The sequence below is a fragment of the Perkinsus marinus genome (genome assembly GCF_000006405.1).
Source record: "Perkinsus marinus ATCC 50983 genomic scaffold scf_1104296959768, whole genome shotgun sequence".
NCBI classification, from domain to species: Eukaryota; Perkinsozoa; order Perkinsida; family Perkinsidae; genus Perkinsus; species Perkinsus marinus.
This window is the reverse complement of record NW_003206281.1, coordinates 231,110-252,487: the sequence shown is the minus strand read 5'-3', so window position 1 is coordinate 252,487 and position 21,378 is coordinate 231,110. Positions and strand designations below refer to the sequence as shown.

The 21,378-nt window shown below is 46.7% G+C and overlaps 4 protein-coding genes across 4 annotated transcripts in view; 3 read left to right on the top strand and 1 right to left on the bottom strand.

Moving 5' to 3' along the window:
• Nucleotides 1–291: 291 nt before the first annotated feature.
• On the top strand, nt 292–612 carry Pmar_PMAR026391 (hypothetical protein; the record flags this gene model as incomplete). The annotated part of the gene is made up of 1 exon (XM_002772977.1): nt 292–612. The coding sequence occupies one exon, from the start codon at nt 292–294 to the stop codon at nt 610–612; it is 321 nt and encodes a 106-aa protein (XP_002773023.1).
• Nucleotides 613–8,221: 7,609 nt separating this feature from the next.
• On the top strand, nt 8,222–8,573 carry Pmar_PMAR026390 (hypothetical protein; the record flags this gene model as incomplete). The annotated part of the gene is made up of 2 exons (XM_002772976.1): nt 8,222–8,300; nt 8,353–8,573. 2 exons carry the CDS (start codon nt 8,222–8,224, stop codon nt 8,571–8,573), a joined length of 300 nt encoding a protein of 99 aa, XP_002773022.1.
• Nucleotides 8,574–8,647: 74 nt separating this feature from the next.
• Pmar_PMAR026389 (cathepsin B, putative) lies at nt 8,648–11,184 on the top strand (the record flags this gene model as incomplete). Its single annotated transcript, XM_002772975.1, has 8 exons — nt 8,648–8,826; nt 8,881–9,030; nt 9,107–9,177; nt 9,270–9,444; nt 9,599–9,680; nt 9,973–10,180; nt 10,516–10,571; nt 11,077–11,184. 8 exons carry the CDS (start codon nt 8,648–8,650, stop codon nt 11,182–11,184), a joined length of 1,029 nt encoding a protein of 342 aa, XP_002773021.1.
• An 8,844-nt stretch (nt 11,185–20,028) lies between these two features.
• Pmar_PMAR026388 (hypothetical protein) overlaps nt 20,029–21,378 on the bottom strand; it is a gene marked incomplete at both ends in the record, with an annotated part of 2,982 nt that continues 1,632 nt past the window's right edge. Inside the window, 3 exons of the mRNA XM_002772974.1 lie at nt 20,029–20,107; nt 20,613–20,728; nt 20,775–20,834. Coding sequence (XP_002773020.1) covers nt 20,029–20,107; nt 20,613–20,728; nt 20,775–20,834 — 255 coding nt within the window. The remainder of the gene's footprint in view (nt 20,108–20,612; nt 20,729–20,774; nt 20,835–21,378) is intronic.

Sequence of the window (21,378 nt, the reverse complement as noted above, 5' to 3'; positions counted from 1 at the left end):
CATTGGATCGCCAGCTACACTGGTGAGAATCTCGCAGAGTCAGAGCTCAAGACCCAGTATCTCAAGCTCCAGGAAACCTTCCGTTCACTGGTCACGAACGAGAGCCCGAGTGATGTAGATATGACTCGTCTCTGGGAGCGCTTGCATCGAGAATCAGCTCTGTACGAAGGTGTTGAAGACGCACTGTATGTAGCTTCGCATGTTTCCTTGAAGGTGTGCGCAGAGAGTATAGTGGAGTCAGAGTGCTCTGTTCTCGGAAGTATAAGTCCACGCAGGCACCTCTCAGTAGAAATGCGTGCTGCAACAAGTCTTCTGACTTGGAACAAAATCGGTATGGACCAGCTTGACTCTTTCCTGGAAGGAGCCCTGCTGCGCATGCCGAAAACGTTCCAAGGTTTCACCAGAGCTGGCAAGCAAATGTACCGGAATCGGAAGTTCCGTCATTCGCAAGTTATTGATCGTGTCCTAAACATCGCTGAACGGCCGGAGATTGCGAGTGTACCATGGAGTGCGATCAAACGCACCCCCATAGATGAGGATGATACTGCTCAGCTCGGAACATCGGACCCGAGCGAAAGCGACAGCGAGGGTGGCTCAGATTTTCCTTACTAGTTATAGTTTTCTATATAAGTTGTCCACTTGAAGTGGACAGTAGTGTGGTCCCCAGAAAGATGGTCAGTGGGGTGAAAGAACCACAGTAATAGTAATACAAATCAGTTTTTATGAGTTTTTTTATTTGTTCAAGTCGGTCGAGTTAGTCAATTTTGGACCAAAATTTTCGATATTTGTGCCGTTGCACCTGCTTTGGTCGGTTGCCCACCTAAACAGGAGGATGTAACGGCACAAAATCCATGAGCACATGGCTGCCATGTGTCATGTGACAGGCATTGCCTGAAGCGCGTAAATTGCGGGCCGCAGTCTGCGGCGCGTTGATAACGCTAAAGCGGTGAACTGCGCATGTGCGTACGTGTCACTCGTTACGAGTGACTCGCATTTTTCGAAAATTTTGAATTTAGGATGTCGGATAACATCCGGAATCCTAAATTTCGATAGAGACTCCGATCTTTGATCTCGGAATCCCACGGATGTCGAGATCTACGATCGAGGGAAAAGACGCGAGGATGAGGAAAGATTTGAGGTCGCCTGAGGCGCCTTTGCAGATATTCCAGCACTGGAGTGAATACTCTCGAACGATTATTTTAGTCTACAAATTGGAGTGAAGTTCCAAACGTTCTCACTCCTCATCCTGGCCTATGTTAAGGAGTCTTATAAAACAACTTCGCCCTTAGAATGCGTCCTTACCGGTAAAATTTCTCAAACAAGGCACCCCAATGGTAGAATTTCAACACATCCCCAAGGGTCTATTTTAAAGTTAGAAATAGGCCCTTGAGGATTTGTTCGTTTTCACTTTGACTCAACCCATCAATGCATCAACCCTCAACATCTATACACGACCTCACCCCGCATCTCTCAGTGAGAGAGTCTCTCTGTGAATCACCATTAATGAGATGCCCAAGATTGGTGTAAAATTTCTCGAGCTCTTGCGTCGTACCTGGAGGTCCATAATTTCCATTTACACAAACGCTCAGTCTTCGAGTTGCCGGATGGTAAAGTTCGGATTGCTAATAAACTAACTCCACTGGACTATAAACTCACACACACGCCTATGGCCTAGTTGATTATTGCCCGAGTCTCCACTGCATAGGTTGTGATACATCGCGTGCGTTGGCTAGTAACTCTTGGCACATCTGCTACTTCCGCACAGTTCTCGCTGGTTCTTAATTCGTCTGAGGCTCTGCCTCACAGAACTCTAGGCAAACGAAGTAACGAGGCTTCAAAGGCCTTTTGTAGAAAGTCCGTACACCATAGGCTGCTAGTACCAGGTATGCACGCTTCAAGTACTAGGTGTTACCTACATCTCAGAAGATTCTTATCTGCATGCCAGCACTAGCGCACAACTACGACATGGAGCGCGAACCACGCTCGTCACGAGTGGCTCGTGCACTGTAGTGACAACTACTTCCAATGCTGCTACGTACCATGAATCCCAAGGTTGCCAGCCGTCGCCAGAGGAACAAGATTTTCATGAAATGATTCGACCTCATCCCCAGCTTGCACCTTCAGAAAGGAGTGCTACGTCTTGGGAGTAAACTTGAGGGAAGGATCGCTGTTGGTGCTTGCTGTTGAGGTCACCATAGAAGTCTCCTATTAGAAGACCTTCGGCGTTTTCGACACTTTTTGGTAGGAGATGGCAGCAGACCCAATTCGGCCCAGTGTTCACGGCGTACATGGTCCCTTCGACGAGTAGAGCTGTCGAACCCCTGCTCCCACCCACACCGGCAGATGAACGTATTTTGGGGTTGAGTTCGAGATTAAGACGGCTCCTTCATCGGAGACCACGTCGTCATTCGGCTGATCCAACTTGGGCATATATCAACAAATCTGTGTAGTAGACTCGGGTCAATGTGGGTGAAATCCATCCTGACTATAACAGAGACTTCTAGAGAGCTACTCCAAGCATTGAACACAGCACACCATGTTGAACATGATGTTGTATACCAGCTGTGCTGGTCCAGCATACATGAAATCACCATGTTGTGAAACGGATATGACATCTGGCGCACGTCATTTCAATTGATTTCTCCTTCAATCGATCCTGATCGCGTATGCGGTGGTCAAATTGACCAGGTCAATTCGTTATGTCTTGTACAGCGTTTAAGGGAATAACTGTTTTAGCCCAAGGGGAGCTTTCGGATCGTTAGCATCCATCCCAACTCTGATGAGTCGATACAGGAACCCGAAGGATTTCCAATCGATGGTCCGTCGAACCAGATGCTCAGAACTGCCTCCCCCAACTGCATTTGACGATGATGATGAGGGAGCCCCGGCTGGCAACATAGAGCTAGAGGGCCCGGGAAGTAACTATATAATCATGGTATTGAACTATGAACCTCATATACAGTCTACCTGTTGGCGTTGAAGGCCGAAGCTGGAAGACCGAAGAAGGTTCGTCAAGTTGTCCAAGTCCGAAGGTGCCTTCACACCATACTCGGAGGCCACGAAGGTGGTAGCAGATACTTCAGTCTCACCGTACTGTGGTTTGTTCGGGTTTCTGAGTCCACCTGAGTCTCTGTCTGGGTTCCTGTAATACTGAGTATTACAACCTCATTGACTACGACGATGAGCTGTGTGTTCAAATGTCGTGGCCTTCTTCTGATTCGGACGAGCCGTGCCCAACTGTTACATGCAGTTGTTCTGATTTTTCCAGCGACGACTACTCAGTGTTCGAGAGCAAACCAAACTTATATGAAGCTTCAACCTCAGCAAGAACTGCCAGTGTTGCGAAATGAAAGATGGCGACTTGCCCACATTTCTGTACAACAATAAGACCAACACCATGATGACTTATTTCTCGGGACAAGCTATAACTGAGTCTGGCGACTGCGATGAGGCGATTTGAGCCAGAAGGCGCTCGAGCATTGGAGTAGCAGGCGTGATGGTTTCGATTTAACGTGATGGTTTATCACATATTTTGGTCTATCTACAATCCCAATCTGTATGGTGATTTTTCATAAGTATTATTCAGGGCATTTATACTCAGGCTGAGTAACTCAGCTATGCGGGCCTCTGACTGAGAGGACCCGTGGCTGACATCTTGTAGTCCTCAAGTCCGCAGTGGCAATACCGTCGATGGTTTCTCGCCGCGTGAAGATGTAGAGTCTACTCTGGTCAGCGGTTGTGTATGAACGATTTTCTGCATTATCGACTCGATGAGCTTAGATAATCAGGCAATCCTTTGGCGTCTTCTGTTAGAGTCAAAGTTAAGAATGCTACGGAGGTGGCCTGCCTGGTGCAGTTGGGTTGGTGGCCTCCGAAGCAACTTGAAGGCCAGACCCTCACCTCTCCATTGCCTACGATAAACAGCTTTCCCGGCGCGTCAACTAATGATTAGCATCTCAAGCTCGTCATCTACTGTCGGAACGCAACATGAGATTGAGTGGGCGAATATAGCTGAAGAAGACTGATGAAGGCTATGGCGGACTATAACCCTCTATCTTTACGATCTTTTCTGAGGATCGACTGAATGCGTTGGTGTCACCAACTGATGAAAAGAAATCTGCTTAGTGGATGACTATTCGACACCGGTCTAGCCTTGTACCCGCTACCACCGAGTACTAGACGGGACCGAGACATTTAAGAAGAAAATTTCTAGCATGGCAATGCCTCCGTTTAGGAGGCATGACATGTTATGATTAGGATGAGCCGTCGTCGTACGACTGCCAGAGTCACTGAGATCGACAGAATCAGCGAAAGAGGCGGAAAGGAGGAGAAGTGGCGGGCTCACTTGTACAGCCGAAGGACTGTCTGCTCTTCAGCAAGAAACTGCTACATTACATGTAGCGGGCATAGAGAAAGACCTTGCTTGAAGGAGCTGACATTGAAAATCGCGAGGTGGATACCAGAGTGTCAGAACGCACAACACTCGTCGGACAGACGGACTTCGCGGCGACTTACAAACAATCCTTTTGAATCCCGACTTCTCGTATAATCGTATGGCGGGAAGATTGTCCGAGTCCACATGCAGATAGATGGCCATAAGCTTGGGATGGGTTTGCTCGAGCTGAAGGGAGATCGTCATACAGCTTCATTCATACAGCTGAGTTGAGCCGAGATCTTCGTCGAGTCGGGGCGCCACAAACGAATTCAGCAATGGCGATGAGAGACTTACCACCGCGAAAGTATGCGATAGCATCTCCGTGGCGATTCCTCGATAAGCATCGAATACTTTTAACTGAAAGAGTTGAGAGCGAATGCAGGAGCATCAGATAGCCGTCAGAAGTGCCGACCCTACGAAAAATAGATGTGCGAGGTTTCCTTTGGGTGTCCTCGTGCAGGAGGGGAAACAGCACAGGGAAAGACGATTATTTGACAGCCTGCAAGAAATGTGAACTTCTCGGGATCACCACTAGAAGCATATCAATAGGAAGAATCTTCCTGGAAGATTCTCTGAGAAGATTTCTCTTAAAGTCGCGGTGTCACACGGTATTGCCAAGAAGCAGAGTCTGAGAGTCGTTCCAAACAGACTTCACCTGTCGCCACAGATCGCGTTTCTGTCCTGGGGACTCAAGTGCTTCCCGGGAATGATCATTTGAACAATGCCGACGACAGTCTGAAAGCATGCCGAGTGGGAACATTCACCGCTTGAGGTGCTCGAGGCTCACAAATACTGAAGTAAACGACACCTGTATTTTAAGCACGACCAGAGTGACGACCCAACCGACCTTCTGTTCAATGCTTTTACGATCCACTGCGACGTAACAGAAGATGTCTTTGCAAAACTCGACGGCTTGCCTACCGATTAGGCGCAGGTTGTCGACAGGTTTATAATTACGATAAGTGATATCGTCCGAGAGAGAGCGCAGTATATTCTCTGCCCCGATCTGTGTCACAGGCGATGGCAGATGACCAACTACCATAGGCAAGAGCAACACGGCAACGTGGACGAGGGATAACATTTTTGAAGAAGGTTGAAAACTGGGAGGATTCGGGGCCTACTCCCCGACGCAAAAGATGTCAACTTCGAGTTGAACTCGACATACCCGAACGACATCACCAACGCTGGTGGTCCACCGGTTTTCCGGCTTTTGCTAGGCCACTCGGACCACTAGAACTCAAGTATTGACCAGAACTGATCACTAGAAGCGGAAGTACCGGTGACTGTAGGTTAAGCAAGGAGGCGTTCGCTTCGACCTTTTGCAAGCGGAAACGAACTGTCCGCTTTCAGTACAACCAAGAACGATCACGAGGATCGACGTACGCGATCTAGATGCGCACGCACAGACGAACGCGCGATGCCTACCGACGACACCAAGGGCGGCGGAGAACGGGGTAGAGGAGTATAGAGGCCCAAGGAATCTGTCGCAAACTCTGATAGGTATTGATGTAATGGGGAAGGGATAACTAGGCTACTGGATGAGAAAGGACGAGGCCTGGACGAGCGGGGGAGGGCGGAAGACGACGACCGAAGGTTTGCATACAGGACAGAGGAGGCACGCTAAGAGACCAGCGGGAGATAACGATTAGAGTCATGACTTCCAATGTAGAGCGGCACCAACGCGTGCCAGAATCTCTACCGCTTGGTCGAACCCGAGAGTACCATTCAAAGTGCCGTACGGGCGACGCGGTTATGCTATTAAGGTGGAGGACTATGTTTCGGGGAAAGTGCCCCTATCATCAAAGTTGGTCGAGATGCAATCTCTGAGTTCAACTCAGAGCCATTCTCCCCCCACAAGCCGGAAAACGCAGTGAGTTTTCTGGCCTGTGGAAATGATTTTGATGTTCGAACCTGTTATACTTATGCAGTCAGTATTGGTGACTGGGTGAGGTACCTCAGTGTCAAAACCTTAAAGGGCGGATGTGCTAATGTACTCATTAGCGGAGTGTTATTTTACTTCACGGTAGTTTTTGGGCGATGCATGCGAAGAAAGCAAGGGCGCTTTTCCGCAGATCTACAGTTGAGTAATGCTTTTTTCGATTACTTGGTGTTGGGAAAACTCGATTAGTTACATGACTTATGGACATATAGTGAGGATAGGGATCGAGTGTTAATGGTTTAAATCGTCTCACATTGCACCTGAATTCCACCATACTCGGATGTCATTCATGCGTTGAGGTTGTTATGTCGGATATGAATTGATCACCGATGAGCGAATCACACTTCCGGGGCGAGGACGATTTTCTTACTCTTCTAATAGCGGGCCCATTTTGAAACCCTCTCAGTGACCATGAGGCTAACCCATTGCAGTATACTAATCTACAAAAACTCTAAACTTCGCTTCACGAGGTTGTCCTCGCTCAACTGCGGCGCGTGTCGATTCATACGTACGGGTGATGATACGTACAGATGTGGGGCGACGTGTGAATTAAGTCAAACTCGATATCATTCCTCAGAAAATATGATTGTATTCGTTTGATACTCTTAGGGTATATACGAAAGATTGTGTTGAATCCGGATGCAGCCACTGAGTGATTCGCTGATCCGTCGTTGATCCGGGTAGCTCCGTAAGAAAAAAGTGGCGCTGTCTGAGTAATTTGGTGGCGAGATGAGAAATTGGTGGCGCGGTGAAAAATTTGTCGGCCGTGCAGCAACTACCGATCAAGGACACCCTCTCAGTAGTCATGAATCTAACCCACTGCACTACATTGAATATAGTATATTCATCTACAAAAACTTTCATCCCCGCTTCGCGAGGTTGTCCCCACTCTTTTTGCTGCGCGTGAGGATTTACACGTAGAGATGTTGATACGTACGGATGTTGATACGTACAGATGTGGGGCGACGGTTCCACCTAGCGGTGTCCGCATGTGCGCTGCGCTAGCATTCCTCCTCTATGGGGGATCGACCGGTATCGAACCCATGCCTCACGGGTGTGAGGCTGACCGCTCGACCTTTAGGCTGTACGGCCTCTGCCGTAGTTTAGTGCTGCGCAGCTTTGAGGGGGATGGTTACGTGAGGAGTCTGACCTACGGCCGGCTCGGCTGTGCAGACCCCACTATGTGGGGCCCCCTACACAGCCGAGCCATGAGCTTTGAACCGACATCTCATATTATAACATCGGGAATAGCGGTATAGAAAGTTGCATATACTTCTCACGCGCCACGAAATAGATCTAAGAATAATTAAAATCGTGATATATTTAAATAATATAAAAAGTTTATTTTGTCCAACCCGAGATTCGATCCAGGGACCTTCCGGTCGTCAGCCGCGGCGCATACCACTAGACCAATCCCACCTTAAGATTGCAAGTGACGATTTTTGAGCGGACATCCTAACGGAGAATCTTAAATCGATCATAGCTCCTACCACAAGCTATAAACCAGAAAACGGCTGATGCCATTGTTCCTAAAATTCGATAAGGATTCGTTTGGTACTAGTCCCGGTTCGATATTATGGGTAGATCGCGAAAAAGGCTAGGGACGGTACCATCTTCGATGTGTATAAATTGGCTCTGATAACGGGCGGAGGGGCCCTGCCCTCGCCCTGAAAAAAAAGGGCGAAAAATGGTTTCCTCCACCAAGCTTGAACTCCAGGACGCTATACTACTTGATGCTTCCTCCAAGGCTAACTACGCAGACGGCTATAGGACTCCTATGAACTGTTTTCTAGCAGCTGTAGTATCACTTCGTTCTCAATATGAGTAACTCCCTCCTACTTCTCTCGATGTGCGCCCTGGTGTTTCAAATTCGGTGCGATATCTCCAATCTCCGGGGCGTATTCGACAAGATCAAGGAGCAGAGTCGTAGGAACACTCATCACTTCTCCTCGTTTTAACGCTGTTGCCTTTTGTCCAGGATCCGTCTATACTCCAGATGAAGACTCACAGCATTTTTCTCGTTTCAAAGATGAGCTCGAAGAGGTGAATCTACATGAAGACGTGTCAATTGAGTACTTGACTGAATTCTTCAACAACACCAAGCCAGCTTTGTTGCAATCTATGGTTGACAAGATCAACTCGATGCAGCAGTCGTGGACTGCCTCCAAAGATCAGCCACCTTTCAAGGGTACGTCGTGAACTTACCATGAGTTACTTACGTGAATACCTCTCCAAGTCTCGAACTCGGGATTCAGTGCCACTACTTGACACGTATGTCAATCAAAGACCTCCCTGCTGGATGCTCTAAGGATACGATGCTCTCTTCGGCTCCGGACGAAGGTGGCGAGAATCGCCTTCTCGGACCCACAAACCCGGTGTTGACGACTTTACCAAGTAACTTCAACGCTCAAATCAAGTTTGCTTCCTGTGCTGATGTCATCGGCCATATAAGGTAGTCCTTCCTACTGCTGTTATGATAACCCCTCAGTGGAGATTCATCGCTCAGAGACCAAGCCGAATGTCATAATTGCTGGGCAAGTGCTTCCGTCGGAATGTTCAACGATCGTGTATGCATCCAGTCCGGCGGTAGAATCACGGATATCCTATCTCTCGCATACCTGACTTCATGCTGCAATCATGCTAACGGATGTCCGAAGTGAGAGATATGCATTGAACCAAGGGCGATGATAATGCATTGTCTTAATGATAGATAGAGTAAACTTCATCTTCAGATCGGATGGGTGTAGGAGAGGCTCCGTGGCTGAAGGCCTGATCTTCATGAAAAATCACGGCATTGTTACTGGTAGGGATTTTCGACTCGGGTCATTCAAGTTGAGTGAGATTGAGAATGGCACCGAGTCTCCTCTGGATACGCATCATTCGTGCTCCGTTTAGGTGGTGAATACAAACCGCCCAAGAAACTGGGCAACGATGATGGCTGCTGGCCTTATCCATTCCCGAAGTGCAATCATGTACCCGGAATGAAAGTCAAATACCCCAGATGCGGGTCTAAGGTAGGGCGTCTTGCGGCGCCATCACATTGTGATGGACTCCATTGTCGTAGGGCCGGGTCATTCCTGCATGTCCAACTACTTGCCCCAATAAAGCCTACGGGACCAGCATGCAGAAGTAAGAGGACATCAGATGGACTACATCTGGTGCAGACTTCATATTATATGGAGCATCGTATACTGTAAATATGAATCATATTTACTCTATGTTAGAGACGTTCACCGTGCTAAAAGCTGGGGACGCCTACCGATAAGCCCTGAGAAGATCAAGCAAGAAATATTCGATAATGGACCCGTAAGCTATCGTAGCTTTGGGCCCCATAGTATAAGGTCCACTTCATTTCCATACTGAATTCTAGCAGCTGTGATGAAGCCCACCACCTGCATCCCTATAAATCATTTGATCATTGATCAGTACAGATCAGTACAATCTAGTTGACAACTAGATTGAGTTTGATGAAATCCTTATTACATGTGTTATTAAAAACCGATTGACCAGTACTTAGAAGTGATTGAGAGTGTGAATTTATCTCCGATATAATCTATCGCTTGGCTGGTAGTATGGCCGGATCACCTTTGTAATTCAGGTTGCCGCGATAATGACGATCCACGAAGATTTCCGACTTTACAAGTCTGGTGTCTACGAGTACAAAACGGGTGCCATGGTGGGGGCTCATACCCTTAAACTTATAGGTTGGGGAGTTGAGGCGGGTCAAGAGTATTGGTTAGCAGTGAACTCTTGGAATGAGGAATGGGGTGACCAAGGAAAGATCAAACTTGCAGTGGGGAAAAATGGTGTGGAGCACCAAGTTTATTGGATTGAGGCAAATGTATAGTCGGTACACATCACTACCCGAATGGTGACGATTCTACTACAGTTGTCACTTATCAGGCGAAGATTCCTGGTTGATCCACTCGAATTTCTCATCTCAGTACTTATCATCCAGGATGATTCATTCTTAGCATTCAGATTACAACAAAGGGCCGCGGTGCGTGTCCCGTATCTAAATGGTCGTTTTTTTCTTCTTATTTTCTTATTCTTCGGCCTATTTTGTCAGTATGACCAGCATATGAGAATGGGTCTTATAGAGAAAGCGGAGTTGAGTTCCGTGTGAGTCCATCGTCAATAGCTTTGGATGAGGAGTCTAGACAACAAGTGCCGAGAAGGGCAGTGAATGAACTGGACGTAAGACTAGGGTTGGGGAGGCTAAGATACTACACCTCGAGATGGCTTTGATGGCGCATGATCAACTACGAGTCGGAACGATCGATCGATGCGTTACTGCACGAATTTCCTATCGCCTCAGCTATTACTTTGTAACCTTTGACCACCTCCACCGAATCATGCGGCATGCACCTTAACATCATACTGTCTGAAATTGCTGCCTGCAATTTGCTGGTAGAGCAACCTCCAACGAGAACAAACAGGCTTTCAACCTGTCGCCTCTCTTTCGGGCGTCAGGTTGCCCTCATGCAGACTGAAGGCCGCCACCATCATCACTGATGATTCATCAGCATCACCAGTTCAAACACTCTCGTCACATTGACGTTGATGAGAATAATGAAAAGAGGTCCTCTATTTCCGAGGCCAAAAAACAACCCGGAGGGTTTTATTGCTTTTACTGTCTAAAGCTCTAGATCTTCCTGTATATAGTTCTCATTCCGGTGCTATCAAAGCTCTTCATGCTTAGGAAGACGCGATGATGGCCGAATCGGGCGCCAAGACGCAGAAGGCCATGGCCCAACTGAAAGAAGACGTGTTCGTGGAAAAGCAAGTCCACAGCCACTTCGAGGAATAACTCAAGGGTTTGGTGATAGCAAAATGTGTGTCGCGTAAGTAAACCCTGATCGGACTGAGGGAGTGTCCTCTAGCACGCAATTATGAAGCGTGCGTCTCCCCGCACGCAGACGGTAGAGATTCATATCCACAGAACACGTGCGGGTGCGTACAGAGCAAGTTGACATGATCAACTATCCTCACTAGCAGAGCCCGTCGCTTCGCCCCGGAGTTCCCTAGCTCGCTAACGCTCGAGGGTGTAGACGGTGAGTTGAGATACACGAGTTAAATGCCCTCGTTACAATGTATAAAGAACGTAGGCCTATGCAGCTTTGGAAGTTCCAGGTTGAGTTGGGTAAGGTTTTTCTGACAGTAATCCTCAAGCCAAGGATTTTCGGAGTAGCATACGGATACGAGAAAATTAGTTCTATGATTAGATCCCATGATGAGTGAGAGCGCATCACAGATCCGCTTCAGACCGCAAGTGATCATGAGATGTTAGTGTGAAAGAGACGAATACGATAGGAGTTGAATATTGTGTTTGGATGGTACACAGTGTAGTTACATCAAAGTAGTCAGGACAATAAGATAATAGCAGTTCTTGCGACTTAAAGCCACTGGTTTTGATCCGAGGAATTTTTGGTTTTAGTCAGATGAATAATACCCAGGAGTTAATTGATAAGGTGAAAAGAGAAGAGGTTAAATAGGGATATGTATGAATATCTGAGCATCGATATGGAAATGAAAAATAACTGAATAAATACGGAAAGTAAATTCGCGATGGAGTACAAATCGTTATTGAAGTATAAAAAGATGTTGTAGCTGAATGTGGTGACGAATAGGTATAACAAAACCTGAATTCCATTCCGTGATTGGCCTCCATCACATCAGGTACTTCTCCTCGTCTTATATCATTCAGAATCCCCATCGCACTCGCGTATTGAGATACTGTATCTCCCATTAAGGGTGGCCGTGGGCCGGAACTCCCGGCTCGCGGAGCGCTCTAACAATGCGATTGTAGCTTCTTTACTGCGACTAGGAAGCTGCAAGTTTGCACGTGGTATCCTTCCTCACGCCCAAACTGTTGTCTGGCACTATCAACTATCGCCCCTCCTCTCAAAATTTGAGACTCAAATGGAGAGTCTCATTGTGAAGTTTACATCTTCCTTCCGCGAACCGATTCGGTTCGCACGGCTGGAGTCCGGCAACTGTGGTCTCTTCGAATGTGGGATCTTCGGATGGTGACGATCCCTACCCCGGAAATCTCTACCTATATAGTTTGTTCATTGAATGGCATTCAGCTCAAAAGGCGTATCCCATTATACACGTTATATCCTTCACCCGTATTACAAGGTCTTGTATCGACAAACTCATCTGTTTTTTATTGCGATTCAAGTAACGGAAACATCCTATAATGTGTCGCTTCAGCAACAAACTAGGACTTGTCTAGGGCCTGGACTTGCGCGCGTTTGAAAGAGACCTTCAATATCCAAAGAAATTCTTGAGTTTTCTTTGAAAGAATCCTTCCAGTGCCCGAATAGTTCTTTCGCTGCCCAAAAATTCTCCCGGTGCCCCATGAATGTTTACGAGTCCAAACTTGATGATGGCATCAGAAAAGCCATAGCACGTGTTGTGAGGAGTGCATAGACCTTTATTGCATCTCGTCTAATTCTCAGAGACGAGCTCAGATTTTGAACGTGCCAACTGAAAGTGATTCCATGGAAAAGTATTCATAACATCACTATTGTCTCGGTCAAACGATTTGCAAACTCGGGATACTCTTCCTTGCCAAGACATGTGAGGCATTTTCTCCACGAGAAGCAGCATCCAGGATGTACTGCTCAATATGCGGGGGGAATCTCACGTGCTTCAGGTTTCTCGGCTCTCCTGTATGGTCGCCTAGGTCACTGGAAAGACTCCATAGAATTTCGTCCACCATGTAGCGCCCGTTCTGTAACAATGCGGTCAACATGCCATTTATACCACCTGAAATCCATATCTTAATCTGGGCTCCGTCTTCGACTATGCGGATTTTCCTGTCGCAGCCTTCATGTTCGGTATATTCCCATCTTATCTCGTTCTGGTTACTCGGACCGTACTGTCGCTTCCAAGTGAAGTTGAATCTGTAGTGAACCAGGGCCATCCGAAACGGGTCTGCGGTTTCGGACTGTATGTCATAGGTCATGACATGCTGCCACTCGCGCCTTGGCCCAAGGCCCTTGGGTAATACATTAGCGAGGAGCCCTGAACTTCGATGTAACACCGGATACCCGCTTCTTGTTGGGGCTCAAAGCAATATTGTAGGATTTAGGATTGCCGGGGTAAACGACTGTGATCGACCTAGAGTACTGCGACGTGTTCATGAAACGGATACCCCGGCTCCCATTCTTCTCAATGGTTCCAATCCACACCGGCCCGAGCGAAATTTCGTTACCCTGAAGTACAACTGTATCGATCCACGAAGGGTGGTACGAGTCGACATGGTATTAAGACATTCGTATCGAAGCATACGTGGTACGTACCACGTATACGTTCCTATGCGTTTATGATCGGTTCCTTGTGTTTCAATATCTGCAGAGTAATGGCGTTTTCATAATATTGACGGACTCGCAACAAGAAACCGCAAACCTCTTCAAATTTAGAGACACAAAGGTGGGAGGAGTGTATTCTATTGCTGAACCCATGTTTCGGGGTATGATGGGAGATGGGGCGGTTAAGATAGTTCGCATTAAGGAGTATTTAGTACCCACTGACAGTGGGCCACTGTCTTTGATAATGAAAGACTTGTGGATCCCTTGACATTTTCGTCGAATACGGGATTCAAAGCATTTGGGATGGAAAATGTTAGTCTACAACTCGGACCAACGTGGGTAGAGGATCGTGTATGCTCAGGTGAGGCTTGCGATCGACAATATCCAAATACGTTTGATTGTGTATGTCTATCCCGTGCTCGCCGTTATAGCTGGGTAGTACGATCCGTTATTGTCTCTCCTGATATCCCTGGTGGTCAGTGCGAGTTTCAGAGCTTAGCTTTTTCTCGAATATTCCTTCCCCGGGGGTTACTAGAGAACCCCTTGCGAGATGATGACATCGATGTTTATGATCTGAGATTAAGTATGGATAGAATAGGCGCACGAATAAACGGGTCCGAAAGTGACCCAATACAAAATCATGGGTGGACCATCTACGGATGGTATAAGCCGGTGATGACGCGTTTGCGATCTTCGGGGGATGGAAATGCCCCAGCTCATACCCAAGCCGTGGTTAACGAGGTCAAAGTACATTTGGCGGAGGTGAAGCCCACTAGCATGAGGCCGGAGCCAGCCAGCTGAAGCTGACTAGATCTCTAACCGCAAAGCCTCTCATTGGAACCCGCAATATTCCACGGCAATAATATTTCTAAATATAGCATAAAAATATGCTGCCTTTCAGGGATGTCGCCTCGAACTACTTTATCTTTTTCTTCACTAATCGGTCTGGACGGTGACCATCCGAGGGTCTCAAGCTCTGCTGGAATGCGCATCTTGCTGTGCTTGAAGAATCGAACAGCAAGGCGAGCGTGTGTGCCTATACTACTGTACAGGTAAACGTATGCCCATCATCAACTACCATTACTGCTGCTGATGACGAGAAGTTGAATCAGAAAGCTATACTGGTGCTTATAGAGCGTTATGATGCCGATATATTCAAGTGCTGGCATAACTTCTTCACCCGCGAGTTGAGGCCAGAAGAGAGTCCAGCAGAGTTCTCGACTGAGCTTCAACGCCTGAATGGCTCATCCAAGCCATCAAGTATCAAACTTGATCAAACATGGATGAATTCGGCGGCGTGTTTGATGTTTTGGGAAGGAGTTCCGGCCGATATCCCCGGTAAACCAGCCATTAAAAGCCAAAGGGAATCCTTATGGGAATCCAGAGCCGATATTGTTGAGGGATGTTTGAGACTTGCCAAGAGCATCGTAGTGCCTAAGCCCGGAACAGTGGCTACCGTTTCAGCCGATCAGCCTCCTGCTAAAGGCAAGGGTATAAAGGATATAGGGGCTATAAAGGCAATGGCTCTTGCGAAGGAGGCACGGGACGAGCTGGCCTCGGAATCCGAGGAAAATGCATCTACAAAGAAAGGTGTGGAGTCGGCACGACTGCCACGATGCTATTCATGTGGAGGCAGAGGTCATATTTCGAGCCAGTGCCCATCAAATCATAATAGTGGCAATGATAAAGTAATATTATCCTACACTGTAGGACCTACAGCTGCCGACAGCCCCTGCGTCCCGGATCGGTCTTAATCGCGAAGTCATTAGATGCTCGGCCTCTATAGAGCCAGGCTCTTGCCTGATGTGAGGGCGCACTGTCGGTGGGGCAGGGTCGATAGTCATAGTAGGTGTGGTAGATCCCTCATTGGTAGATCCCTTATCATATATCAGTAACGGTTTCAAATATGACCCTTCCACTTCAGAGTATCGTAGTTCATCACTCTATCTACCTAGCTAAAATTTCGGCCCGAAACACTGCTCATTCAGCGTGAAATTGTGAACTTTGGAACTTACTCGAGAAAAACACGGTCCTTAGAAATCCGTTACATCTTAACCAAAATTCGATTTGGTTCGCCTTTGACTGGGGGGCAGGGTGTGATTTTTGCAAGTGTAAATTTCCATTCCTGAAATTTCCGAAGGAAATTTCGGAAAAAATTCCACGACCCTTGAATTTCCAGGAAATCTAACAAAAATGGCTATTTACTGATCTCTACGCACGTTCTGTTTATAAAAAAGCTCAATCTGCATTAAGAATAGCTCTCCGCATAGATAGAGTGTCGTAGTGATGCTCAGAATTGGTTGTTGTGCGTAAAAGCCCCAACGGCTGGAAAATTTCCAGAATTTCAAATTCTGAATTTGTGGAAATTCCAGCCTGGAATCGATCATCAAGGCGAGCGCTTACAAGTCTTCGTCGTGCGTCATGAGGTGCCACTTGGTGCCACAAGTTTTTGAAGCTGGATGCTGTTTCTAGGATTTTTAAATCCTCCGACGTTAAAGGCAAACAGGTTTTTTATATCAGGAAGCCTCTCGATAGATCGACGTTTTTCCGGTCTTGAGAGTCAGGGCGGTTATCTCGAGAAGGAATGCCGGTAGCTGAGATCACTTGATTCTCGTTGGACTCTAAGTGGTTGACTCTCGGCGATAAGGCGCCTGGGGTGACTGATGGTATTGTAACACGCGACTCGCGTGACGCGAGGACAACTCGTCAAAGCAAGCCGCTTTACCTGGTGCTTGTAAGGTAAAAGGTGATACAGCATCAGAACGAGCTGCTCCAACCGCACCCCGGTTCTTTTCACGCTGTTCATCCCAGTGAGCTGAAATATTCTTTCTGAGCCTCGTGGAGTTGTAGCACTCGACTCGAGCTTCCAAAACAATGAGGGCATACGTGCACACTCGGCTGGCGATCTGGATTGTGATCTGGTAGCGGTGGGAGGCCAAGCTCAGCCCGAGTTTTCACCAGGTAATGCGGAATGCGGTCGGGGGTCGAAGAGAGAGCTTCTCCTACGCGACGAGGGAGCCATTAAGAGATAGGCAATGTAACAGGAAAGCCTTCAGAGACAAACTAGATTTCTTCGACATACTGAACAGAATTCGACCACCCAGAAACGAGGTTTTTCGAGAGCGAGAACCTGTCTCTCACAAAGCTGCTTTGACGGATCGTCAGTCGTGACCGTGATTGAGGCACCTACATCCCTTTCGAGTCACCATTGTCTCCCGAACTGAACGCGACACGCAATCGACAATGTAACGCATGGACCCACGAAACGACTCTCCAACTCGTGATCTTGCTCCTCTTGTACTCGCTCGATCCCGACTGCGCGCAAGCGCAGAAGCCCGGAAGCATCTTGGCGGAAATTTCCTGGAAATTCCGGAAATTTCCACCTTGAAATTTCTAAACACAGAATATCGTGCTAAATTTCCACTCACATCACACCCTGCTGGGGGGTCAACCTACCCTCAACGACTCCATCAGCTTCTGTCACAGAAGTTCTGTGGCTAAGCTATCCTCGTTCTTAATGTATGCATTGACTTCGAAGCTATTCCTGCAACTCGATCCAAGTTTTTAGCGGTACTATAACTCAGAGTCTGAGTCGAACCGCTAACCATCTGAGTCTCAGATGGTTTGCAGTTCGACCCCCGCCGGGACTATCCGAACTTGTGCTTGTAGAAACACTGACATGATTGCGATATCATTCTCGTAGAACGAGTGCTTCTGTATTCTCCATCCGTGGAGTGAACATGAAGTCGCATAGGTCACCGAAGTCGTGAAAGTCCGCGATCAATCCATTTTATTTCTATCTAAATGTTGCCAACGCCGAAATGAGATCGCCGATATACACGCCTCTGCTTGCGACTGTTCAGACTTATAACATAATGCTATTCTGTTGCGAGATCCAATACAAACAAGAACGGCATATACCGCGCAGTGTTGAAGGAATATATCATATATTATATATGCTTGCTCTCCTCAGCTGAGTCCAAAAGTTTCCTCGATAATCACTGAAGTTTACATACATGTACGACAATAATTTCCTCGCAATTGTCACCAACACACGCAGGTGAGCAAGAGCATATTTTCTCACCCCGCAGTGTGCCCGTCACGAATCAGCTGCTATTAATTAAATTACAAGAGACTTTCCTTGTGTGAGTCCCATTATACCCCCCTAAACAAACCGTTTCAACACTGATAACACAACATACCAACCACCTGATACGCCATCAACTTCACGAAATGCATAATCAATTATAAATTCCCCTACCATCTATAAGTACCACTACCAACGCTGCAGTACCACAATACGCAGGTAACAACCTAAAAAAACTTGTAATAAATAACCACACTTTTTCTGTGCGTTTGCTTGAATCAATTCTCTACGACTTCACGAGTCGAGCTCTCGAGACACATACCATTCGGAAGAGCGCAGTTCATGTATCAAATGAGAACACTCTCATCTCCGATCAATAAAAACGATTAAAAATGATTCAAAAAAATCCGCACCGGGAATCGAACCCACAACCGTTACTTTCGGAAGTCTACTAAATAAGCCGATTTAGTGCACAGGAATCCTGTGACAGGATAGCATTGAATCTATTCAGTCACAAATCTACTCAGATCAAAATCTGCCAATTTCGTGGCGCGTGAAAACATCTCACCCACCTACCCGTCACCGTTTCCAGAGGCAGTAGCAACGAGACAGATCGTATAAAGGACCGCCGCCACTCCCACTGCTGCTACATTCAATATCACCGACGATCTACGCGCCACGTTAAGCGCCCACCACCTACACACGAGCAACCCGGGTTCTATCCCATCTCCCTCCACTTCTACTACTCCCGTAATTCAACCAACCTGTACATCGTCCCTGTCAACGCCAGAGGGCTCAGCAACAGACCAAAAAATATACCAAAAAGAGAATCTAAAAGATTCGCTCAACGCACAGCGAAGATTTTCTGGTAAAAAAAAATCACAAAAATTACTTTTTTCCGTGCAAAAAGATATTTCGCAGCTCTCCTCGACTTCCAACCGCAACCCAATACGGACCATACATACACCCGCATAGATACTCTGAAGCGGATACATATACTCATCCCTTCACTGCGCCGCAAAATTCCGTCACTTCGCCACAAAATTCTATGAACTTCTTTACCTGCGCGCAAAACAAAATCCTATTGATAGCATTAGCAACTAAAGTAGACTTCATCGACATCTGACAAAAATATCTTCAGGTTGACAGCGTAAGATACAAATCAGGTATGGATGAAGACCATTTCTACCTCGACGATATTCCTATACTCTTCAACTTTCTCTTTCGAGTCAATCAATTTCCGCAAACTTCCGTCCCACACTGCCGCCAATTCGTATCGAATCCGCAGCTCCTCATCAACAACACCTCACGATGAAAACATCGGAAAAGGGAGAACGATGGTATAGACAACAAAACTCCTTGGTGTGATAAACGAGCCAATTTAATATGCTAAAACTATTCCCTCCTTATGTGGATCTAAGCCGTGTTGTCTTAGTAGGCTTTGAACTCATACAAATTCACACACGCATACGGACAAAGCGACTTGCATATACCGGAGTTCCACAACCCATTTTACGTCCAGTGGCGTAATACTCCAAGTGAAATATGTTTTCACTAGTGTTTTTTCACATCACGGGAAACTTCGTTATGGTATGATAAATTACCACCACATAATACAACAAATTCTCCCAGTATACACGAACGTGAATATTATGCGGAACTGTGCCGGTTCGGCTGAATGTCGTGTTAGCAGGCTGCCTCGTGTAATTGTGGTAAGTTTCTTAGCTTGTCTCTTTTGTCGCTAGTCCCAATCTGCTATAATACATAAGTTTATAGTTTTCATTCTGTTGCTATGGTAACCTTGTACGACAGCGGACGTACAATGGAGTAGAACGCATCAGAATACGTTACGTTATAACTATGATAACGAGCTACGTATGAGCTACTACTAGCTCTAGCTTTGCAGCACCTTAGCACGCAGGGACAATTGTGTTCGGACCGAAAACTGCTCACTGGTAACTGGGGCCTTGTGTTAAGCACTCAAGGTCTGATACTCATTTACTGCCACAGGTCAACTTCGCATCGTATATGCAACGCTTATTCCAAATGAGTATTTTATTGCTCTGGAATTCTAACAAATCTTTGTGAAATATGGTTCTCTTCCTTCGGCTGTGTTCAGGAGTGTGCTGACGAATTCGTGTAGAAATGTACAGAAACCAACGAAAATTTCCCCCAAAAAATCCTCAAAATTTTTTACGGAGTTGACTATGTGTATATCCCGAAACATAATCGATCACCTGATCGATTATCATCCGACCCCACCAAGTGTGAGCTCCTGAATTCTTTCAACGTTACCGCCTTCAACGACGATGATGATGATACCGCACCTGATCGAACAACCAAAAAATATAAAGAAAAAAACCGAAAATTTGAAATCAATCGATTCTTTCCCCTGAAGTTATTTTTTCATAAATACTAACCACAATTCATTCTACTGCCAAGTTAATATAGGAGAGTGAGAGTACACATAGCAGTTCGGGAAATTTTGCAGATGCTCGACGACGTGTGTTTGTGAGAATTGCGAAGCGAGCGGAGCATATACCGCAACAGCAGGCACTTTCGCGTTGTGCGTGCGTGCAGAATTATTCTGGCTTAACTACGAAGCGTAGGAGGCTACCAGATAGATCGAACGACTCCTCTATATGCGGAGGTGTTGGGAAAAACTCGATTATGCGAACAGCTCGGAGAGATATGCACGAAAAACTCTAATGATGGAGAAATGTCCTACCCGGGGATCGAACCGGGCTGGACCTATGTAAAATTCATTGATTGAGTCCATGGAAGTGAACTCAGTGAGCTCCGCCCCTTCATCACGAAGGCCTAATCGATCACTTGATCGATTTATGCAACGCCGCCTTACCATCGCCTCGCCTTCTACTCTGCTGAACATAAATCTTCTTCCCGCTCATTTCCATCGCAGCCCTTCTCGAAGGCGATGAAGGCAATACCTCAAATCGATCACCAGGGCGCGCGCTACTCACATCCTCGCCCTACCTCTGGTTCAATTAGAATATCCTCCTTGCCCACATGGAGGGGTCTGTACACTGTTGATATCTGAAAAGTAATATGCACATGTGTTGGTGACTGCAATATATTTATGTTTCTTCACCACCCTAGTGATATGAAAAACATATTTCACGACCACTACTGCATATCACCGCGTTGAATATTACACCACTTCACATAAAACGTGGAGTGTTGCGAGCGAATAATGCCCCTGCAGGGGGTCGGCCCCGCGACCGCTACATACAATCTAACCTCTCGAAGGGTTAGTATATTCTGCGAAAAAAACACTAGTTGCGAGAACGCATATGAGCAGTGAATAACGCGTAAAACGCGTCGTATGTAATGCTAATACTCCATGTTAACTATAGGAAGTATATGTTACCGCGATCGCCGATAACAGAATTCTAATATCTTTTTCACGGGTGAAACTCTGTTCATTCTGTTCTGTGTTGAAGCGACTCGAAGGGTTAGTATCTTCTTGGTATGATATAGAAATAGTGGTAAAAAAATTTTTGCGGAAAAATTTTTTGGGAAAAATTTTCCGATAGCACTACCATTCCCGCCAATTCACCAGCCGACCTCCTCCCCTTCA